The sequence below is a fragment of the Penicillium digitatum genome, chromosome 6 (genome assembly GCF_016767815.1).
Source record: "Penicillium digitatum chromosome 6, complete sequence".
In the NCBI taxonomy this organism is placed as follows: Eukaryota; Fungi; Ascomycota; class Eurotiomycetes; order Eurotiales; family Aspergillaceae; genus Penicillium; species Penicillium digitatum.
The window spans coordinates 1,242,828-1,262,507 of record NC_089389.1 but is presented as its reverse complement, the minus strand read 5'-3'; the positions used below and the strand labels follow the sequence as shown (position 1 = coordinate 1,262,507).

At 52.3% G+C, this 19,680-nt stretch overlaps 7 protein-coding genes across 7 annotated transcripts; 4 read left to right on the top strand and 3 right to left on the bottom strand.

Moving 5' to 3' along the window:
- Positions 1-328: 328 nt before the first annotated feature.
- Positions 329-2,546, top strand: Pdw03_5463 (Eukaryotic translation initiation factor subunit eIF2A, putative; the record flags this gene model as incomplete). The annotated part of the gene is made up of 5 exons (XM_014683366.1): positions 329-353; positions 442-511; positions 564-635; positions 693-1,330; positions 1,381-2,546. The coding sequence occupies 5 exons, from the start codon at positions 329-331 to the stop codon at positions 2,544-2,546; spliced, it is 1,971 nt and encodes a 656-aa protein (XP_014538852.1).
- A 258-nt stretch (positions 2,547-2,804) lies between these two features.
- Positions 2,805-3,975, bottom strand: Pdw03_5462 (Glycosyl transferase, family 8; the record flags this gene model as incomplete). Its single annotated transcript, XM_014683367.1, has 3 exons — positions 2,805-3,288; positions 3,393-3,864; positions 3,936-3,975. The coding sequence occupies 3 exons, from the start codon at positions 3,973-3,975 to the stop codon at positions 2,805-2,807; spliced, it is 996 nt and encodes a 331-aa protein (XP_014538853.1).
- A 250-nt stretch (positions 3,976-4,225) lies between these two features.
- Positions 4,226-10,396, bottom strand: Pdw03_5461 (20S cyclosome subunit (APC1/BimE), putative; the record flags this gene model as incomplete). The annotated part of the gene is made up of 1 exon (XM_014683368.1): positions 4,226-10,396. The coding sequence occupies one exon, from the start codon at positions 10,394-10,396 to the stop codon at positions 4,226-4,228; it is 6,171 nt and encodes a 2,056-aa protein (XP_014538854.1).
- Positions 10,397-10,804: 408 nt separating this feature from the next.
- Positions 10,805-12,806, top strand: Pdw03_5460 (Nucleoporin NUP37; the record flags this gene model as incomplete). The annotated part of the gene is made up of 2 exons (XM_014683369.2): positions 10,805-10,863; positions 10,931-12,806. 2 exons carry the CDS (start codon positions 10,805-10,807, stop codon positions 12,804-12,806), a joined length of 1,935 nt encoding a protein of 644 aa, XP_014538855.2.
- Positions 12,807-13,295: 489 nt separating this feature from the next.
- On the bottom strand, positions 13,296-14,669 carry Pdw03_5459 (Transcription factor Rba50, putative; the record flags this gene model as incomplete). The annotated part of the gene is made up of 1 exon (XM_014683370.1): positions 13,296-14,669. One exon carries the CDS (start codon positions 14,667-14,669, stop codon positions 13,296-13,298), a length of 1,374 nt encoding a protein of 457 aa, XP_014538856.1.
- A 1,139-nt stretch (positions 14,670-15,808) lies between these two features.
- On the top strand, positions 15,809-17,960 carry Pdw03_5458 (Histone promoter control protein 2; the record flags this gene model as incomplete). Its single annotated transcript, XM_014683371.1, has 2 exons — positions 15,809-17,493; positions 17,543-17,960. 2 exons carry the CDS (start codon positions 15,809-15,811, stop codon positions 17,958-17,960), a joined length of 2,103 nt encoding a protein of 700 aa, XP_014538857.1.
- A 588-nt stretch (positions 17,961-18,548) lies between these two features.
- Pdw03_5457 (vegetative incompatibility protein 3a) lies at positions 18,549-18,962 on the top strand (the record flags this gene model as incomplete). The annotated part of the gene is made up of 1 exon (XM_014683372.1): positions 18,549-18,962. One exon carries the CDS (start codon positions 18,549-18,551, stop codon positions 18,960-18,962), a length of 414 nt encoding a protein of 137 aa, XP_014538858.1.
- Positions 18,963-19,680: the final 718 nt, after the last annotated feature.

Genomic DNA, 19,680 nt, shown 5'->3' with positions numbered 1-19,680 from the left:
CCAACTACCTTTCTTCGCCCGACCTCTTTTGCTGGCATTGACTTGTCTAGCAGTCTTCTATTCCGCCGACTTGCTGTTTTCACTTGCCCAGAAACCCCACGAAATCCCAATCCGAGAAATACCCCCGAAAAGCCCGTTTCGCTTCGCCTTTGTTCGACTCGTTCATCCACCGGGACCGTTCTTCATTGCGAGGTTATTTTGGTCTTTTAAGTTCGCTTTGTGATTCGTGTTTCTTCCTAGAAGAATCAATTTTACCTTGTGTTCTCGAAAAGCATTCGATCTCTCTTCCTTTGGTGGATTCATTCTAGACCTGCGAGTCGAAATCAAGATGGCTGCTCCCACGCAACTTGCTTGTACGTGTTTTCCTTTCCTTGTCTTTGTTCTCGATCTCAGGTTGCATTAGTCCACGCAGTGAATGAATGGTTACTGATAGTCGCACAGTCCGCACGCTCAAGGGCATTAGCATCATGGATGCCGCCCCTGTCTACCAGCCCCTTTCTGGGTTCGCGAAGTAAGAACTGAACCAGACAATCAACCAGAAACTCAGCTGACTCGTTCTCCAGACCAGAGGGCAACCTCCGCTGTAGCGCCTACTCGCCGTGTGGCCGGTACTTCGCATGGGCATCACCCGAGAAGTAAGTTGGTCAACTCCCGCTTTCAAGTTCAAAATCTAACCTTCATTTCCAACGTAGGGTCACCATTATCGATCCTTCCGTGGGCCAAGTCGTTGGGACCATTCCCGCCGATAACGTGTTCGAGCTTGGATTTTCGCCACTTGGCACTTACGTGATCACCTGGCAACGCACATCCAAGGACATGAACGGAGACGCCGTTAAGAACTTGAAGGTCTGGCGTGCCGTTGAGGACGGGGATGATCACTCGATCGTGGGAAGTTTCGTCCAGAAGTCGCAGACCGGTTGGAATTTGCAGTACACTGCCGATGAGCGGCTGTGCGCCCGCACCGTGACCAACGAGGTTCAGTTCTACCAGAGCGACAACCTTTCCACCGTTTGGAACAAGTTGCGCGTGGAGGGAGTGGCGGACTTTGCGTTGTCGCCCGGTCAGACCCAGTCCATTGCTGTGTTCATTCCTGAGCGCAAGGGCCAACCTGCCCAGGTTAAGGTGTTCATTGTGCCCCAGTTCACTGCGCCCGTGTCCCAGAAGAGCTTCTTCAAGGGCGATAAGGTCCAGCTGAAGTGGAATGCTTCTGGAACCACTTTGATCGTGCTCGCGCAGACTGAGGTGGATCGCACTGGCAAGAGTTACTACGGCGAGACGACCCTGTACTTGCTGAGCGCCAGCGGTGCATTCGACTCGCGCATTGATCTTGGTATGTTTTACTCGCTCTACCACTTGTTGAAATTAACTAACACTCAACAGATAAGGAAGGCCCGATTCACGATGTTAGTTGGAACCCCAACTCGAAGGAATTCGGTGTTGTGTACGGCTATATGCCCGCTAAGACAACCATATTCAACTTCCGCGGTGTGCCCAAGCACAACTTCCCTCTCGCGCCGCGCAACACTATCCAGTTCTCGCCTCATGGCCGCTTTGTGCTGGTTGCCGGTTTCGGTAACCTGGCAGGACAGATGGACCTGTACGACATGGACAAGAACTACCACAAGATCACCACCGTCGAGGCCTCCAACGCCAGCGTGTGCGCCTGGTCGCCCGATGGACAGTACATTCTGACCGCGACGACCAGCCCCCGCCTGCGCGTCGACAACGGCGTGCGCATCTGGCACGTTAGCGGCGGTCTCACCTACAACGAGGAGATGACCGAGCTCTACGACGTCACCTGGCGCCCGCAGAGCATCGAGCAACACCCGCTGGGCGAGCCGCTTGCCAAGCTGCCTGTGCCCCACCCCTCCGCCACTGCCTACATGGGCACGCGCAAGGCCCCCGTGAAGCCAGCCGGTGCCTACCGTCCCCCCGGCGCCCGCGGCCAGCTGACCCCGCTCGCATTCAAGCGTGAGGACGAAGGCGGTGCCGCCTTTGTCCGCGATGGTGTCCCCGGCGCCAGCATGAACACTTTCGGCAAGCCTCGCCGTCGTGAGATCCCCGGCGCCGAGCCCTCGGAGGAGTACCTGCCTCCCGGAGCTGCGCCCGGCGGCGGCGTCGCTCTGCCTGCCGAAAACCTGTCCAAGTCCGCCGCGAAGAACAAGAAGAAGCGCGAGGCGGCTAAGAAGGCTAGGGAAGATGGAACTGATGCTCCTCCTGCTAACGCCCCGACTGGACCCAGCCCAGACCGCAGTCGTAACCGCGGCAAGAACGCTGTTGCTACGAATGGAAATGGTGCAGCCAAGTCTGCCCCTCTCCCTCCTGCCGCTGCGCCTACTCCTGCCCCTGCCGCTGCTCCTGCGCCTGTTGAGGACCCCTCTGCTCAGGATAAGAAGATCCGCGGCCTGCTGAAGAAGATCCGCGCTATTGACGAGCTTAAGATGCGTCTTGCTGGTGGTGAGAAGTTGGAAGATACGCAGATGAAGAAGATCCAGACTGAGGATGCGGTGCGGAAAGAGCTCCAGGCTGTTGGGTATGATGGTTGATTGGTCTTGAACAGATGAGAATGCGTCATACTTGACGCTTGACGACATTGATGCAGACTGCATCCTTGCATGGATATACCTGGATTGACCTGGATTGACCTGGATTGACCCGCATGTATTGCATCTGGTGCAAGAGCTGCTCATCAATATCCATAGCAATATCAATACCACTCACTATCTATATGAACTTGAACTTCGGAACCGTAACTGTAATCGTCTACAAATTTATCACATTTACCATAGTGATGTCTACAAGTATCACCCAGACCCTGAAAACCCATCGAAAACACCAGTCTCCCTCTCAACCCTCATCCGATCCCAATTAGCCCTCCACCACCAAACCCATGTCTCATCCAACCCAGACAAGTCTCCTTCTACAACCTTCTCATGCCAAGGCTTTGTGGCGAAGATATAATGTACAGCCCGAACCTCGCTATCCCTCCAGATAGAATCATGCACCCCCGCAATCCGCAACGTCCTCAGCGCATTATAAACATAAGGCAATGCAACCCACCGCCCATCAAAAACATCAGACAGCAACTCCTGATCAGGGAAGTCATACCGCTCAATCCGCGCTGTGTCCTGCAACGCAGTAGTAATCTCGCCATACACACGCGCGGAAGGCCGCACGACTAACACACCGCTGTTCAGCATGCCGACACCGGATCCGGGAGGCGGCGCGATGCTTTGCGCATCAGTGGGAGTGGAGTGTTGCTTTGTATAAGCGCAGTTCGAGGGGATCCTGGTGGGAGAGTTGTTAGTATTGCGTCTCGAGAACTTGGGCATTCAATTGGACACAAGGGCAAAGGAGGTATCTCTCTAATTGCGAGAATACATGTTACATACCAATTAGCAGGATAATGCGCCTTCTTCATGGGATTACAAGCACAAGCATGCGCGGCCGCAAACACCCGACTACCCTCAGCATTGGTTTCGTCGTCAAGCGGCAATTCCATTAGCGAGTCCATATTCCGGCGGACGAGGATGTCGCCGTCGAGGAGGACGACGCGCTCATATTGCTCGAGCGAGAAGACGACTAGCTTGTTCCAAGTTTCGGCGAAGCGCGGGTCTTTGGCGTAGCTGCGGGTGCTGGCAGGTGTTACTGAGGGAACCCATTGGGATGCGATGTTGCGGCTTTGGAGGATTTTAAGGCCTTCGGGTGGGAAGGTTGAGGTGTAGAAGGCTACGAATGGGTATTCTGTTTCTCGGGTTGCGGATTGGGTTGTGATGCTTGGGTCTGGGGAGGGGTGGTTGAGGGAGTAGTGCAGGGTTAGAAGGCCTGGGAGGTAGGACATGTTTGTTATTAGGGAGGCCCATACTGTTGAGATTGTTAACTTTGGATTCTTGGATCTTGGTTCTGATGTTGAGGGGTTGAAGTGGAAGACTCACTCCGCTTTGGAGGGGATTGGTCTTGGGATTGATTGGTCATGGTTTGATTTGCAATTGGGACGGGATTGGATCGCGACTGGGACTAGGAATGTGACTGGGATTGACTGGGATTGACTGGGATCGACTGGGATTGAGATGATTGCAAGAGAAGAGAGATGGCGGGATGGAAGTCGATTGTGTTATCTGCCCCTCTGTGGAGATGGATTTCCGGGGAAATAGATTGGAGATAAGACATTGAAAACAAAGACAGGGCAATGGGGAATTGATCTCTTTTCCTAATGCTAATACAATCATATCTGAGTCTCTCCTTCATCTCCAACTTGCACACCCCAAACCTGCCACCTAGCTTCCTCAATAAAGTCTTTCCGTAACCACAGCCCAGGCGGCTGGCCCTGCGCCGGAGATAGCAGCCCTCTACTCGAATGATCGCGTTCATCTCCAGGCTGAGTACGATCTAGCCAATCAAACAGCAGACGAAGCTGCCAAATCCGATCACGAATTTGATCTGGATCGGCGCCGCGACCGTGGGCAGATTGCACGATGTTGCGCACGGTATGCGACAGAGCGAGTCTCGCATCTACGGCTGAGGTACGAAGCCAAGGCGGTATAGAGACAAGATCGGTGGTGATACGTGCGGAGCGCATCGGGAAGGAAGATGGAAGGACGAGGGAGCGCTCGCGGATGTCGAGGCCTTGTAGGGAGGGGAGGTGGAAGACCCAATCCCAAGGGTTTTGGGAAGGAGTAGTTGCTGCAGATGACTTGCCGGTAAGTAGGGCCGTGCGAGTTGGCCATGCTGAGGGTGGGAGGCCCTTTGCAGGATTTGAGAGAGGACCGGTGGTTGTTGGAAGGATGTCTTGGGCTTCACTGAGGCCGGTCAAGGTGGAGGCGAAGACGGAGGTTGAGGAGCTCGGACTATAGGTTGCCTTGCGGCGAAGGTAGACGGATGGGTCGCCGCTGAGGAATTTCTCACGCAGGGCATCGTTCTGGCTGAAATCTAGAACGAGTGGCCAGTGGTCTGGTCCGCGAATCTCGACACGGGAAATGCTACTGGGGTCTGGCAGTAGACAGGGGGCACTGACGGTGAGGGTGGTCTCGTCATGAGATGTTATGGTAATAGGGATGGAGATTGGGCGGCGTGTATCAAGATCACGAGGGATGAGGCACCGTGGTTCAGCAGCGAGAACCCAGAGATGGCGGAAGGCTTGGAGGTGGCACTTGTTATCAAGGACGGTTGTTGGGAAGATCGGGTAGAATGCGCAGATGAGCGCGGTCACAGCCTGGTTGGACGTGCCAAGTGTGTAGCTGCCTCCTCCAAGGAAGAGTACCCCGATAGCCATGTGTGCCGCCATGTGACTGCCGTATGGCGTATCAGCGTCGATTCGACCGTGGAGCGAGCGCAGGCGTCGAAACAGAGCTAGATCACCTGTGCCAGCCATGACTGCCGCGGCAGATAGGCTCACCACATCTTGACAGTTCCGAACCGAATTGCGGGCGAGTCTAGCGTCGTAGCTTCGCACAGGTAGCCGTGAGATGCGGATAAGCTGGTCTAGATAAAACATCAAAAGATCCCGGGCCTGCGCCTGTCCCGATCCAGCATGTCGGAGACCGACGGCAAAGCAGAGGCCTGCAATGATGTTGAAGAATGGCATATCTTCGCTGCGCAGCCGGCGCACATCGGTGAGTCGCGATCGTCCTCGGTAGACTTCGGGAAGACTTTGGCTGATCCATTCAGGAGTGGGCTTGATGCTGTCCCACATGATCATGTGTCGTGCTAGTGTTCGCAACAGGAACAGATCTGGCCGAACGTAGTCGAAGCGAACCGTGGTATCGGGAACATCAATCTTCTTGGCTAGTACTGAGTCGTTGGTCTTCATGAAGACGATCATGAGGGCAATGGTCGCGCCAGCTGTGGCACGGTCGAGTACATGGGCGATTTCGACGGTCTTAGTGCCCACGGCAATTGACAATAGTCGTTCAACAATGTGCATATCGCGCATGCCCTGTAAATCATCGCCTTTGCCAAGATTAATGAAACCAAGGGCAAAGCCTGCGGCCAGACGATATCCTTCGTCACGGAGTTCCTCTCCGGTGGCAGCAGCTTGCTCGTCCTGTTCACTGTTTTCGATTTCTGAGAGCATGATCTCGCTCATACGACGATGCTGGGAACCACAATAAAGTAGACCAATGCCCATAATTCCAGCAGTCTGAGTCAGTGGCGACAGGTTCAACTCAGCTGCTCCAAGTGGAAGCATTCTTGTCACATGTACCGAAAGCAAGCGTGTGATTAGAGTATCCATTGTGCCCAGGTACGACGCAGAGAGACCAAGCAGGAGACCAATTGATGTCATGGTATGCTTGGGAGTGAGGTACTTGAAAGCAACCCACTTGGCCAATGAATTAAGATGGCCATTCAGACCCAGGGCCAGCAAAAACCCGGCATGCCGGTTGGTAAGGTCCTGTGGTTTGTTGAACAAGATCCATGATGTATCAATACCCTTCGAAGCCTTGGAGATTGCCAGACCGGTTGATACTCCGTTATGGAAAAAGGCCCAGCAGACCTTTTCTTCCGAGAACGCAGATCTATCCGCGCTGACCGTCACATTGTCTGGCTTCATGACGCACTGCAGGGAAAATGAAGGAATCGGCAGTTTCTCAGTCAACAAAGGCAATCGGCCACTGAAAGTGAGCATCGCACGACCCGCTGGAGTAGACAACGTCCGAACTGTCACGAGCTGCACGATTTCTTTCTGCGCCTCTAACAAATCCGAGTCACTCCAGCCAGGTTCAGCTATACACTCTGCCACCGGTGCTTTGGACTGGTTTAGTAATTTAGTTGCTTCCGTAACTCGCTTATCATCTCGGAATATCAGCTTGGTAACTGAGGATCGGTCAGCCTCTGCAGAGGCCTGAAAAGCGTTAATGGCATCAGTATCCAATGCCGAGCTGCTGATATAATGGAAATCCCGAATAGCATTATGATTAGGCTGCTGTGGCGCTGCCAATGAATTGGTCTGAGCCGGGTTCATCGACATGTAAAGGTCTTCTCTGTCAATCAGCTCTAGGAGCGTCGCGTTCCAGGAGGTGGAGGCTTCGATCTGGCATTGCATAACGGCTTCATAGATCGGGGCACTGACGCCTTCTGGGAAGCTATCGATGACACTCTTCGTGAACCCCCAACGCTGCAAAAGCTTGATCTTTTCCAAGGGCGTTGATACGCCGTGGATCTCAGAGAAGAAGCCATTCAACGCGCACGTCCTTGGCGTGATGCTGAAGCATTCACGCCACATTCGCCCTTTCCTAGGTGTTCGCTCGGATGCATTCACAATGTCGAGGAGAGAAACAAATAGAGTAGGGCTGCGATGAGCAGTAGCGCCCATGAGAAATTCGAAGATGGATGGAGGCGGGAAGGGTTCGGCGGGAACCTTTAGCCCAGCGATATAGGTATTATCCTCAAACTGCCAGCGCTCCATACTGGCCATTTCGGTACCATAGTAGGCGCCCTCAGTCCACTTCCAGGATTCCCATCCTAGCCAGCCGCCCAATTGTGCGATGACGGGAGCAAGCAGCCCCAGAGGTCTTTGAGACTCCTCCGAGTCGCATTTGGAGAGCTTCTGTTCTTCGCGCAATAGATGCAAGGCCACGAGAACACTGCCCAATGCGGTACATCTTGTGTTCTCTGAGAAAGCTTCAGAGATAGGGAGGTAGCCGTCGCGGCCAGCAGCTCTAAGACCTTGTGGAGTTCGAAGGAATTCACGGCTGAGGGCGATGCACCGGATCAAGTACGGATTCTGGCGATATGTAGACCGACTTGCATTGGCACCTTTGGATGTATCTCCTGATGCGGGATCCTCGATTGCGTCTTGTTCAACGATCCACCCCCAGGAACTGTCCATCATCCACGGAGCTACGACACCGGAGGAGCCAGACTCCAGGTCCAGCATAGACTCCCAGCTTTCCAAATCCAGACGTCCTCCACTGCTCGACCTGGGCAGACCTTTCTTGCGCCGTGCTCGCTTGGGAACCTGGGTTTGTGGAGGGGTAACGAATGGGGCTGCTAGACTCAACAAGACGACTGTCATAGCAGTCCACTCAATGTTGTTTTCCTCCTTGCCCCGAAGCCATTTAACCACCTCCCACCAAGCGACCATGATACCATCGCCCGCTTTCTCAGACTCACGCAAGGCAAACTTGCAGATCTTGAGCGTTTTTTTCACCAGTTCGTTACGAGGCTCCATTCGGATTTGAAGCCTGTGACGCTGTTTGTCGGTGTCTACCAGGTCGATCTTCCCTCGAGAGCACCCATGATCAAGCCTGTTGAAGACGAGGCCGGAATCTGCCATGACCCGGTTGACACCACTTTCTCTCGGGCGACTCTCAAGTTTGTTGGCCGAGATGCCATCCGGTTCATACAGCTGCAGTGGCACAGGAACCTCAAATTTGACAGGACTACCCCACAGAGTTTGCAATGATAGCTCGCGGTGTCCGCTTTCCGTCTCACTCAGCGAGAGTATTCGCGAAAGATCCCCATCGGAGATTCTACAAGCATCCAATACATTTGACACATTTTGGATCCTTATCGCACGCACGAGTAACGGACGTTGCTCAGCGGTCTTGGACTTCTTCTTCCGGTTCTTGGAAGATGGCTCTCGGTCGGCCTTTAGATTCACTATAGTTAATTTATGTGCCTCCTGGTCCACGATGTATACTGCCAGGGATGCTGTATTGCCTTTGTGGGCGCTTCCAAACTCAGTGGGCGCCAACGTAGAGACCTTCAACCGACGGGATGCTGGCTCTTTTTGGAAGCTGCCCGAGAATTGGGACGAGAAACTTTCAACCTTGGTCAATATGAGTTCTTCCGGAAGTCCAGATGTCGATTCGCGTAAGGCAGCGTTCTCGAAACCGGAAGATAGACTGTCATTGTTGAGCTCTTCTAGTAGCTTGTCCACTGGGGTATCCAGAAAACTGCCCACTGTGCTGTAAACAGACCCTGTACCTGGAGGCAGAGAGCCTCGAGGGTTGAAACCAAAGCTTGCACGAGTGCTTGCTCCTCCCATAGACTGCCTGAATCCTGCAACATGAGGCATGGTGCTGGACTGACTGCCAGTGGCTAAGTCCGAAAAAGTGATACGATCCTGGCTAGTTGCAAGGTCTGTTCGAGCGAGCAGTGAGCTGACCCGTCTGGATGTTTTGAGTGGAACACCGACATCCCCGAAGTCTTGAGCTACTCTCGAAGCCAAGTCACCTTCAGCATCAATCTTCCCTTCAGACAGCTGAGTGGAAGGCCAGTTGTCGGTCCAAGGCCCAAAGCTCTCTCGGGTTGCTCCCGAGCGAGCGGCCGGTGTTGTCGCGCCAGTTGTCATCCCGAAATGCGAGCTTCGCCTTACTGAACGGGTACCTCCAGTTTCCCGTCTGGTTTTATCTTTCATTGAGCTGCCTGATTCTTCATCTTTGTAGCGCGCAGTCCAGATTGTATAGATACCTGTAGTTGTGTTGATGGTAATTACTAGGATCAAAGGACCACTGTTTGGTCTGTTGATGCCCAAGAGTTCGTCTTTTGGAGAGATATACACAATCTCATCCACAGAGTCCAGCACCTCTAATCCAGATGGCCCTCTTCTGGTGCTATTGACGCTGCTTTGAAACCGGCGGGAAGTTTGTGATGTTACAACCAGGCCCATCTCAAAATGAGGGTTAGTGAGAGAGAAAACTCGGGGTAGGTCGGTGCTTGAGCTGCTTTTTGGGACCCATGAAGGACCTGGTGTGAATGAAGATTTCGTCGATGGACGCTTGCTTTTGCCGAGAGAAAATGACTGGGAGGCACCGGGATCGAATAGCGAAGCAGACATAAATGAATTCGGCGGCGCAGTAGGTTGTTGGCTACTACCATGTTCATCCTGGACCTTTCTTTGGAAAATGAGACCGCGAGGCGTAGCAAAGACAGAGTCAACCTCAAATGGAAGGGGAATTGTATGGCTATTGCCCGCCACAAAGAAGATGTGGGCTTGCGATTTGAGGACTACAACCAAAGCCCTAGAAAGAGACTCCTTGGAGTGTAGGGGAGCTACAACCGCCACTCGTGCATCTCCATTTAGATCCAACGTTGAAAAGGTTTCAGTCCGCTTTTGTTTCTGTGTGCTGGTAGTTGCTTCAAGTCGACTTGGAGTCGCGGGTTTAGAGCGTTTCGTGTCTTCCGTTGCAAACCGAGTAAACAACGCATGTCGGATATCTTCTTTCTCTGGGTCCATTCGAAATACTCGCTTCACCATCCCTGCGCGGGACCATACAACGCAGTGTTTCGTCCATACTAACTCATCGTCCACGGGGCCAGTCAATCCGCTTTCATCAACGCATAGCGTCCAGTTAAAATGGTCTCTCGAGGGTTCAGGAGGGAGGATCCCCTCTGCGACTAGGTAGGAGACGGCCGAAGGTTCGTGGACGCCCAGAGAGCGAACTGACGCCATGGTGAGCTGATTAGCAGTCGGGGTAGCGATCGTGGTGCACCGTCACAAACAGTTCTGCGGTCAAAATTATTGAAATCATTTCCATCATTCATGTGAGTTCAGTTAACTGTGCGCCCAGAAGACATTCTGAGTGGTTGAATGACGAAGTTGGAAAGACGCGCTGGGACGCGAGTTGGATCGACTGTCTTTGCTTTCCCGGCCAAAACAACTTCCTTCCTTCATCTACGCAACCCTCCACTCTCCCCACTTCCAACGTCCTTTTCTCTGTTTGGTTTTGTTTAGAAATAGATAGCCCAGCTATCAATATTTTCTTTGACAACAAATCGTCCATTGTCTATTTCCTCTGCGGTGCCCTGTGGCGCCTGTGCTCGAAGCTGCCTGTAGCCCAACAGCATCGCAACTTGCACAATGCCCTCATTCCCCACTACACCCTTGGTACGGAGTAGGGAAGATGGCTTGCAAATCAGGTATTAGTGATGCGCTTTTGTAACGATACTTGGATTGACGCTGATCTTGTTTTGCAAAATCTTTTAGCTATCCACTCTCACATCGCATCCACACAGCCAAAGGCTACCCACTTCGAACTCCCAATGGCTCCTCGGTCATTATTTATGGTTATGATGCTGGGTTAAAAATTGTGTGGAGAGGAGGGAAACGATTTGCAGAACCAAAGCCGACTGGACCTCAAGCGAAGCCGAAACCCGCCGGAAACAATGCGGATCCCGATTCAGTCATGATCATTGACTCCGATGACGAAGAGGAATCCGAACCAGCACAAGAAGAGCCCGTGGTTGAATTTAGCTTGGAAGAGAGCGAGGTTGACCTCGCTGCTCCATACGAAGAGATTTTGCGACAAGTTGACATTCCCCTTGGAAGCCGAGTGCTGGATGTGGCGGTGCCTCGTGTTCTCCCCGATGAAGCTCGCTCGCCTTTGGACCCCTTCCCACCTATTCTGAGAAACACGATAATTGTGTCGGTAGTTTGTTCCGACCTCTCGACAAAAGTTGTGACTCTGCCACTTGTGCCTCCTCACCCTGCGCAGAAGGATTCGAAGAGCTGGCGCATCCAAACTCTCACCGTCAATGGGGCCACCACTCATCAAGATGTTCCACGTGGCGTATCTCTCACATTCACCTGCCATGAATTTGAGGATGAGCAAGACCAGCGAAAGTCGCGAGGCCGGTTTGGAAACTTTGGTAAATGGGACCTGCTTGTGGCCACGCATTCGGCAGAGGGATGTGGTGTACTATTACTGCACCGAATTCCAATTCGCGAGGAATCATCTTTCCGTCTCGTGGAAGAAGATATCGTCTCTCAACGGCGCCTCTTGCCAGCACCTGCACAGACGATTGCCTTTAACCCTTCAACATGGCCGTCCGTCCGCCATGCCAACCTACTTGTCGCATTTCACAGCGGATGCGTCAAGATTTACTCCTGCTTTATCAAGAAGGCCTCGAAATCCTCGCGGCTGGCTTCGATGCCACAAGACGATTACGAAATTATTGACACGGAAGGTCGCTGGTTGATCAGTTTGTACCCCGGCTTTGAGCAAGGACCCACCGGACTTCCTCGGCGGAAGAGAATCATTGATGCCGACTGGGTATTAGGCGGCCGAGCAGTGATGGTGCTTCTCGAAGACGGCGAGTGGGGCGTATGGGATATCGAAGGAGCCGGTCCTGGTGCTGTCAAAGGCCCTCTGCACCGCCAGACGAGTGTCCAAGGTGTGACTGGCGGTTCATTGACGGTATATGCTGTCTGCGGCCGTATTATGTCACCACTTTCCAATACAAACTCCGAAACAGAGCAGCGTCCCCGATTTGCACCTATGACACCATCCACAAGACGTGTACGCGAAGATGGCTTGCTGAAAGGATCTATGAGCACCGCTAGTCCATCCCACCGAGGCCAAATCTCTGTCTTGCAGACAAATCCTTCGTCAGATGCGTTGCCCGACGAGTCGATTCTGCTCCGTCATGGCCGTCAGAGTGCGGTTATCACGAGCTTACTGTCTCTGTGGCGCAACGCCGTCAAATCCACCGGCACATTTGATTCCTCAAACCGATGCCGTGTTTCTCCTTTCCAGGACGTGAACTTGATGGGCCAGAACTTCCAGGCAATTGGACACCTACCTGCGCCGGCACGCCAATCCCGGCAAGCAGAGCGGCAAGCTTTCGATGTACTCGTGGCAGCAGAGCACCAGATTATGATTCTCGCCCCGAAATTGACTGAATCTGTCGAGGAAAACCTGCCCGCGGTGAAACAGGAAGAAACAGAAGATACCGACCAGCTGATGCTCCGACGGGGCGAACTGGATGTGGAGGGAATGGGCCGTCTACTGAATGGTATGGTCGGCGGAAACGCGTGTATGCGCATGGGGAGCCCTGTGAAGCGGACTCGTGTTTTCGCCTGATCCCAGTCATAGTCTACTAATACCCATATTCCAAGTCTCTTGCTTTTACCGTGCTCACGTTTCTCCCCACATAGGAAACTATTCGCGCTGTAAGGTGGAGCGCAAGGCGAGATCCATGCCTTGAAATTCCTTCTTCGGAGGTGAATAAGCTCTGTATCGGATGCGATATATCAATGACCATTGCAAAAGGTGCTATGCACGACCCCCCTAATGTTGCAATTCTCGTGTTTGGCTTTGGGTTTCCATCTTCGCCTCTGTCCTACTGCGGATATCGATCTGTCTCTTGGCAAATTCTACATCGGTAGCCGCAATGGGAAAAGGAGGGGATGGCCAAAGTTGGATGCGAGTGACTATGGGAATAATGGAACATCAAACCGTAGATCTGTAGGTTTTACAGTTGAAGACTATCATAGCTTTTTGTACCATGTTCATAGTGACATTTCTTGTGTTAATGACTCCTTATCCAAGTGCAGTGCAGCAAAATACCATCTATAGAGATCGATGCTGGCCTTCCTTCAACAACCCACGATCACCACTACCACCCTTCTGCCACAACCAGATACCCTCAACTGCCCATGCAGCAGCGCTGGCGTGGCGACCAACACCGGACGCAAGGGGCAAGTTACTACCCTCCTCGGCATCCTTTGCATTCTTGCCCTTGTCTCTACCCTGGGTCTGACCAGCAGAGCCATCGGCCTCGGCAAGCATACCGGCAACAATGCCTTCCTTTTCAATAACAAACCAAAGTCCATCAGACAGCTGCCCGCCCCGTTCTCCAAACTCTGCCCGGCCTAGACGGAATAAGATCCGGCCGATGACTTGCCATGCGATGCATCGCTGAGCCGGAAACGTCGAGCGCGCTAGGATCGCCAGCTCAGGAATCGTGTAGCCCGCGGCATGCGGATCTTCGCCGTGGTGGTGCAGGCCCATGCTTGTTGGGAGGGAGAGGGATGTTTCGGGCGCAAGAATGGTGCCTCTTAGCGAGAAGCGGATTGCCGAGGGCGCCATTGAGACGGCGTTGCTAGCTGGGTGGTAGGGCGACGTCGAGTCTGGGTCTTCTTCGTCGGCGGAAAGGGGTTGCAGCCAGGAGAGCGTTGATGGGTCCTGGGCTATCTCGGGGAAGTAGTGTGACTGGAGATCTGATAGGAAAGATGGTGAAGATGGGTCCAGGACTGGCATTGGTGTTGTTGGCTGAGGGAAGTGAAAGGTTTCAATAGTAGCTGGGTCAAGGGAGGGCCGTTCAGAGGCCGGGTGGAGGTCTTGAGGGAGGGAAGATGGAGGGAGATCTTCATTACGGGGGTGCGGCTTAGATGGTGGTTTGGGTATAGAATGAGACTGTGCGCTTGGTGCAGAAACCAGTGCAGACGCAGGAATGTCGAAGGAAACAGATTTTTTTGGTTTGGATGTTTCGTTGGCCGCAGGTGCCGGTGGTTCAAATTCAGTATTTTGATCCTCTTCGATATTTGCTCTGCGGAGGAATCGTTCTAGAAGCCCTGGATCCATTTGTTCCATCAACTCCTCTCGTTCCTGTTGGATCTGCGCGACCGACATGGCCGCCAGCTGACGGCGGTTCTCCTCGTCAATGGATTTCTTTTCATCTTGAACGGTTGGCTGAGTAGGCGTGGAATCAGGAGGAGTAGGCTGATTTGCTCGTCGCTGTTTGAAGGAAGATGGCTTGCGCTGGCGAGGGGCAGGGAACCCAGTCGATGACGCCGACAAGGTCGGCAATATAGGCGCGGGGGGAATGGCGGTGGAGGGAGCCCGTTCTTGGATTTCGCCAACGAGAGAAAATGGGGAAGGGATTTCTGGAGCCCCAGATTCCTCATCTAGGTCCAGGAGGAAGCGTTCACCGCGAAAAGCCATTATGCGTAAATACGGTGAAGAGGAGAAAAAAAAAGTTATGTCAGCGCGGGGAGATCCATGGATGCGGCTCTCAAAGCTAAAATGGGGCTGCAGAAAGGGCTAACCAAAATAGGACTAGTGGTGGATGGCGGATGTGCTAGTCCCAATTGGGTTCCTCACACTGTTCCGTGGCATCTATACAGCTCGCTTCGATCTTGCTATGCTAAACACGAGTTGGATGCTGATCGGTAAATTCAAATCCTTTAGCATACATGGAAGGGTATTCTCGTTTTTGTGGGGGAGGGGGAGGGGGAGGGGGGGTTAGCCTTTCTGCTAAAAGAATTTCGTGAACATCGCAGTCGATATTTGTCGTGCCTAATCATAAGCTTCCATTGGGATACACCGGCAGGATCAACCCTACTTTGACTCTTTATCAACTATCAAACAAAAGAAATTGGAAGGTTCATGTCAAAACTAAACCTCGAAATACTCTGCGTGTCTGACCTGAGGAACACAAGACGATCCGGTTAATGAAGCCATTCATGTATCAGGTACAACTTGCGGTTCTGGGTTAAACGATCCGTAGGGGATTTATAGGGATGTGATCTTTCAATATTCAACAATGACCTGGAGTAAATATAATCATACATACATCGTGTAGAGGTATAGCACTATGATAATTCTCTATACGAGGTAGTGTAATTCCTTCGGATTATCAAGTGCTGTATATAGAGCTTAACATAACTATCAAACTCCAGTTCTTTTAGTACTTTGCCATGCGTAATGTGCTTTAATTCTAATGTGCTTTTTCTCTCCCCTTTCTTCCCTCTTCTTCCCTCTTTTTCCCTTTTTTTTCCTTTTTTTTTTCTTCTCCCTTCCTTTATTTCGGCACTCTTCTCTTCAACATTTTCCCCTTCTCCCCTTCCGCCTCTCTTCTTCTACCTTTCCCGCGTTTTCTTGGTGCTTTCTTTCTTCCGTCACCATCTTATCTTTCTTGTTTTCTTGTTTTCTTTTTTTCTTTCCTCCCCCACCCCAATCTCTGTTTGCTGACCTGATACCGACACGTTTCACCACTTTGACTCAACTCTCGTCATCTCGATTTTGGCCAAATTTCATCAATTTTTCACTTTTCAGTTTGTTGATTGTGATTTTGTCATACCATGTCGGATCCTCCTAATATGGGAATACCTAAAGAAGAAGGGCCTATTGACACTGATGTCAAACCCGGCACAGGCTCCCGACGTGCCTCCGGTACCGCAAGGCGGTCGCGTCGTAAGAAGGATGATGACCCCGACACCAAGAAGAAGGAAACAGAACCTAAAGAAGCCAAAGAAGCTAAAGAAAAACCGACCCGAGCTCCTCGTCGCCCACGGGAGAAATCAAACAACACTGCTTCCCGAAAAAAGCCCAAGCTGCAACCTGCGGCAGAGGAAACGAGGGTTGCTCCGGTAGACGCCAGAAGCCCTCCACACGCCCCTGCAACGCCTCAACCTGCTCAGCCCGCTCAACCTACTCAACCTACTCAAATAGCTCCACCTCCTCACCCTGCTCCAACTTCATACTCAAATCCTCATCCCCCTACAGCCCCTGCACCTTCGTATCAGTTGTCGCAACCATCTCGCCAACAATCACAATCGCAACCTCCAGTCCCGCAACCACCACCTCAACGAACCAGTGGACAAAACTTTGACCCCATTCGTTCTGCGTTTGACAATCCATCTCCAGCACCATCATATAGTCCTCCTGCTCGCACAATTTCTCCTCGCAATGCTTATCGTGCCAGTGCATCGCCGGCGATTTCAAGCATCATTGACCCGCCAGCCCCTAGCTCTCAACCAATATACAACTCGCTTCAACGCTCGTCCTCTAGCCATGTATCTGGCCTCTCTTCTCCGGCACCGCCTGCGATGGTTCCCACACTCTCACATCCGTCCTTAGCACCATCGCCTCTTCCGACATCCTCTGCTTCCCGTGGAGCCATGCATATCCCGCAGGCCATGTCACAGTCCACCCCCTACACCACCCCGTACCCACCTACCGAGCAGCGGCCAACACCGTCACAAACTCCTACACTTGAACAGTCCCCACCGGCAGTTCACCAACCTCAACCTCCCGCGCAACCCGCTGTGCAGCCGACTCCTCCCAGACAACAAGCGGCTGAATCGATGGAAATTGACCCCGCAGAGGAGGCACCCAGTGCCAAAAAGGAAAAGAGCACCTCTTCTGCACCGGCATCAAAAGCCTCATCTCCCAAGCCAGCTCGACCTGCCAAAGAGGCCCCTCATCTGCCTCAAGGGTCTGGCTTGATCACAACCGCACTGTTCGGCGGAGGAGATGATTCTGCAAAGTCGCCTGACTCGCGTAGCACACCCAGCATCATCGTTCATGTTCCGCTGCAAAAGGGCAACCAGATTGTCAACTTTGCACGGCTTGCAGAAGAGCAATATGGCTTTGCTGCCTTACACCCTCGTCTGGCCGCTCACAAGGCACGCATGGCTCGTGTGGCAGCTGCCGGGGCTGCGTTGGAACGAAATGATAAGAACGCCAAAGGAAACTCTGCCGGCGAGAGCGCCGACGAGGACCTGAGCCTCGATGCGGAACGCGATAGTGATATGGATGGCGATGTTCCCATGGGCGGCATTGGCGCAGGGACCAACGGTGCGCCCTCGGAAGCTAGCGATGGAAAGAAGAAACGACGCAAGAAGGTCGAGGAATATGACCGTGATGATCCGTTTGTGGATGACACCGAAATGGTGTGGCAGGAGCAGGCTGCTGCCAGCAAGGACGGGTTCTTTGTCTACAGTGGGCCACTGGTTCCAGAAGGAGAAAAGGTCCAGGTGGAACGGTATTTCTACTCACTACCTCGTTACTACAGATTCACTGACTATTTGTAGCGCCGACGGTACTATCAAACGGGGTCGTGGCCGTGGGCGAGGAACGGGTCGGGGACGAACCGTGACCTCGCATCCACACGTTCCTATTGCAGCTGCTGTGCCCGTCTCCCAAGATACTGGCCTGCCATTGCGTGGGCCCGGCTCTCGGGGTGGAACCTCGCGCCGTCCGCGAGGCAATAAGAAGGCCGACAGCGGTAGTGACCGCGCTGCTACCGCTGTATCCGTTGCTCATGAAAGTCGTGGTGGCCGTGGTGGGACTGGAACTCCTGGCCGTGGTGGGACTAACAGCACTCGGGGTGGAAAGTCGTCTATATCAATCCCGATGCCAGATCTTGCTCCTGCGCCATCGACCCCGAGTGTTGCCCATGGACCCCCTACTCCGAGCCCGCTAGCTGGCCCAGATCTCATGACGAAATAGAGAGTGTGTTCACTGGTTTGTCGTGGGAGTTGCTTGGTGCTCAGAGCTTTATGACTTTGTCTGATTCATTTATTTGTGCCATCACCTTGCTTATGGGTTTGATTTGCCCCTGTTCTATGTTATATTTTGTCGGTCTCGAGAAACCGTTTGCTTTGTGAACACATGGGCTCTGTATGCACCTCGGTCCTGTGATGGCTGAATATATATCGATTCATAGTCAGTCATTCAAGATGCTTCTAATGAACCAATGTAGATTATGCCATCAAACCAACTGGTAGTACAGCTCTTGGAGTAAAAAGGTACCTAAATAAACATGCCGCATACGAATCTGCACCGGTATTGGTATACAAGAAATGGCGTTCAATCATGTATTTAATGATCTAATGTACGTTCATCCGTCATAGCGTCTACTTACTTTTGTGATGTAGACTTTTTCCTCTACTATAGCCGCCCACCACTGAGTCAACCAATAAGTACAGAGAACAAAACAGACCATGCTGATCCGCAGTGAAGGGACAAAACGGTCAAGTCTTTTGTTGCGCATGAAGCGCTTTGCTTCCACGCCTTGATTCGAGAGCCATTCGCAGGATGGAATTATTCCATACCGATTCTCCCTATCCTCTAGAGACGGCAGGCTTTATCATTGAAAACCCACCCTGCATATTGCAGGGCTTCCTCGATGACCATAACAGGGGTGATCACGTCGGCAAATTCTTGGTGTTACTTCAGACTTCACAGATATACATTCAGCTCGGCCTGCGACTAGGCCGAATTCTCCCACCCCAGCTCGAGATTTTTACCCTGTCTTTCGCAATTTGCTCCTCGACCACAAACATCATGTCGACAAATAAGCCCCAAGATGTCCGGATCCCATTTGCCATCAAAACCGTCAGACACCCCTTGGCGGAGGACTTGATCTACATGGCCAATGCTGGCCCGTTGCGCCGTGGCCCCAAATTCAGCGCTGGATCCCCAATGACGCCACCTATACAGACGTTCTAAGGAAATCGCCAGGTTGCTTGATGAGCATGGCTTGCTTACTCTGCTTCTCTTTGGTGCATCCCCACTGCGCAGCATGGAACCTTGACTTTCCTATAGCCCTGAAGAGACTATTCTGGCATCTGAGCTCGGTTGTAACGACAGTCACCATGCTATTTGCCTATTTGAATGATCGAATCCAAGATTCGATCGAGTTGAAGGTGTTCAAGATCGAAAGCCAATTAAGGTCAAATCGTTGATAGCTCTTTGTTGATGCGCATCGCGGTCGTGTTTATTCTGGCAAGACTGTTTATCACAGTCGAGATCGTTCGTTCACTGGCCCTTCTTCCCCCAGGAGCGTTTATAGGCATCTTAACAGCGAAAATCCCACACGCTGGTTGAGTGAGCAAGGAATCTGAAACCTAGATTGATGGGATACAAGTGGTTTCTTAGAAAGTTTTATACAAGGGAAGCATATATCCAAATCTTTTCTACCAGGGGTTGAAAACATATGGAATTGCACTTATTAATGTACGCCGTATGATGCACGAAGACATCCCAGCAGATAGAAAAGAGAGAGTCGGAAATGGAGAAAGGGTTCTTCGCAAGGTGTTTCAACCAAAAGAAAAGTCATTGAATAAGAAGTGAAGAAGGAGACATAGAATAAAGAGAGAGAGGGAGATATCCATAGATGGAAGGAAAAAAAAAGTGCTGGAAGGGCAGCTGGTCTCGGCTACTTTTT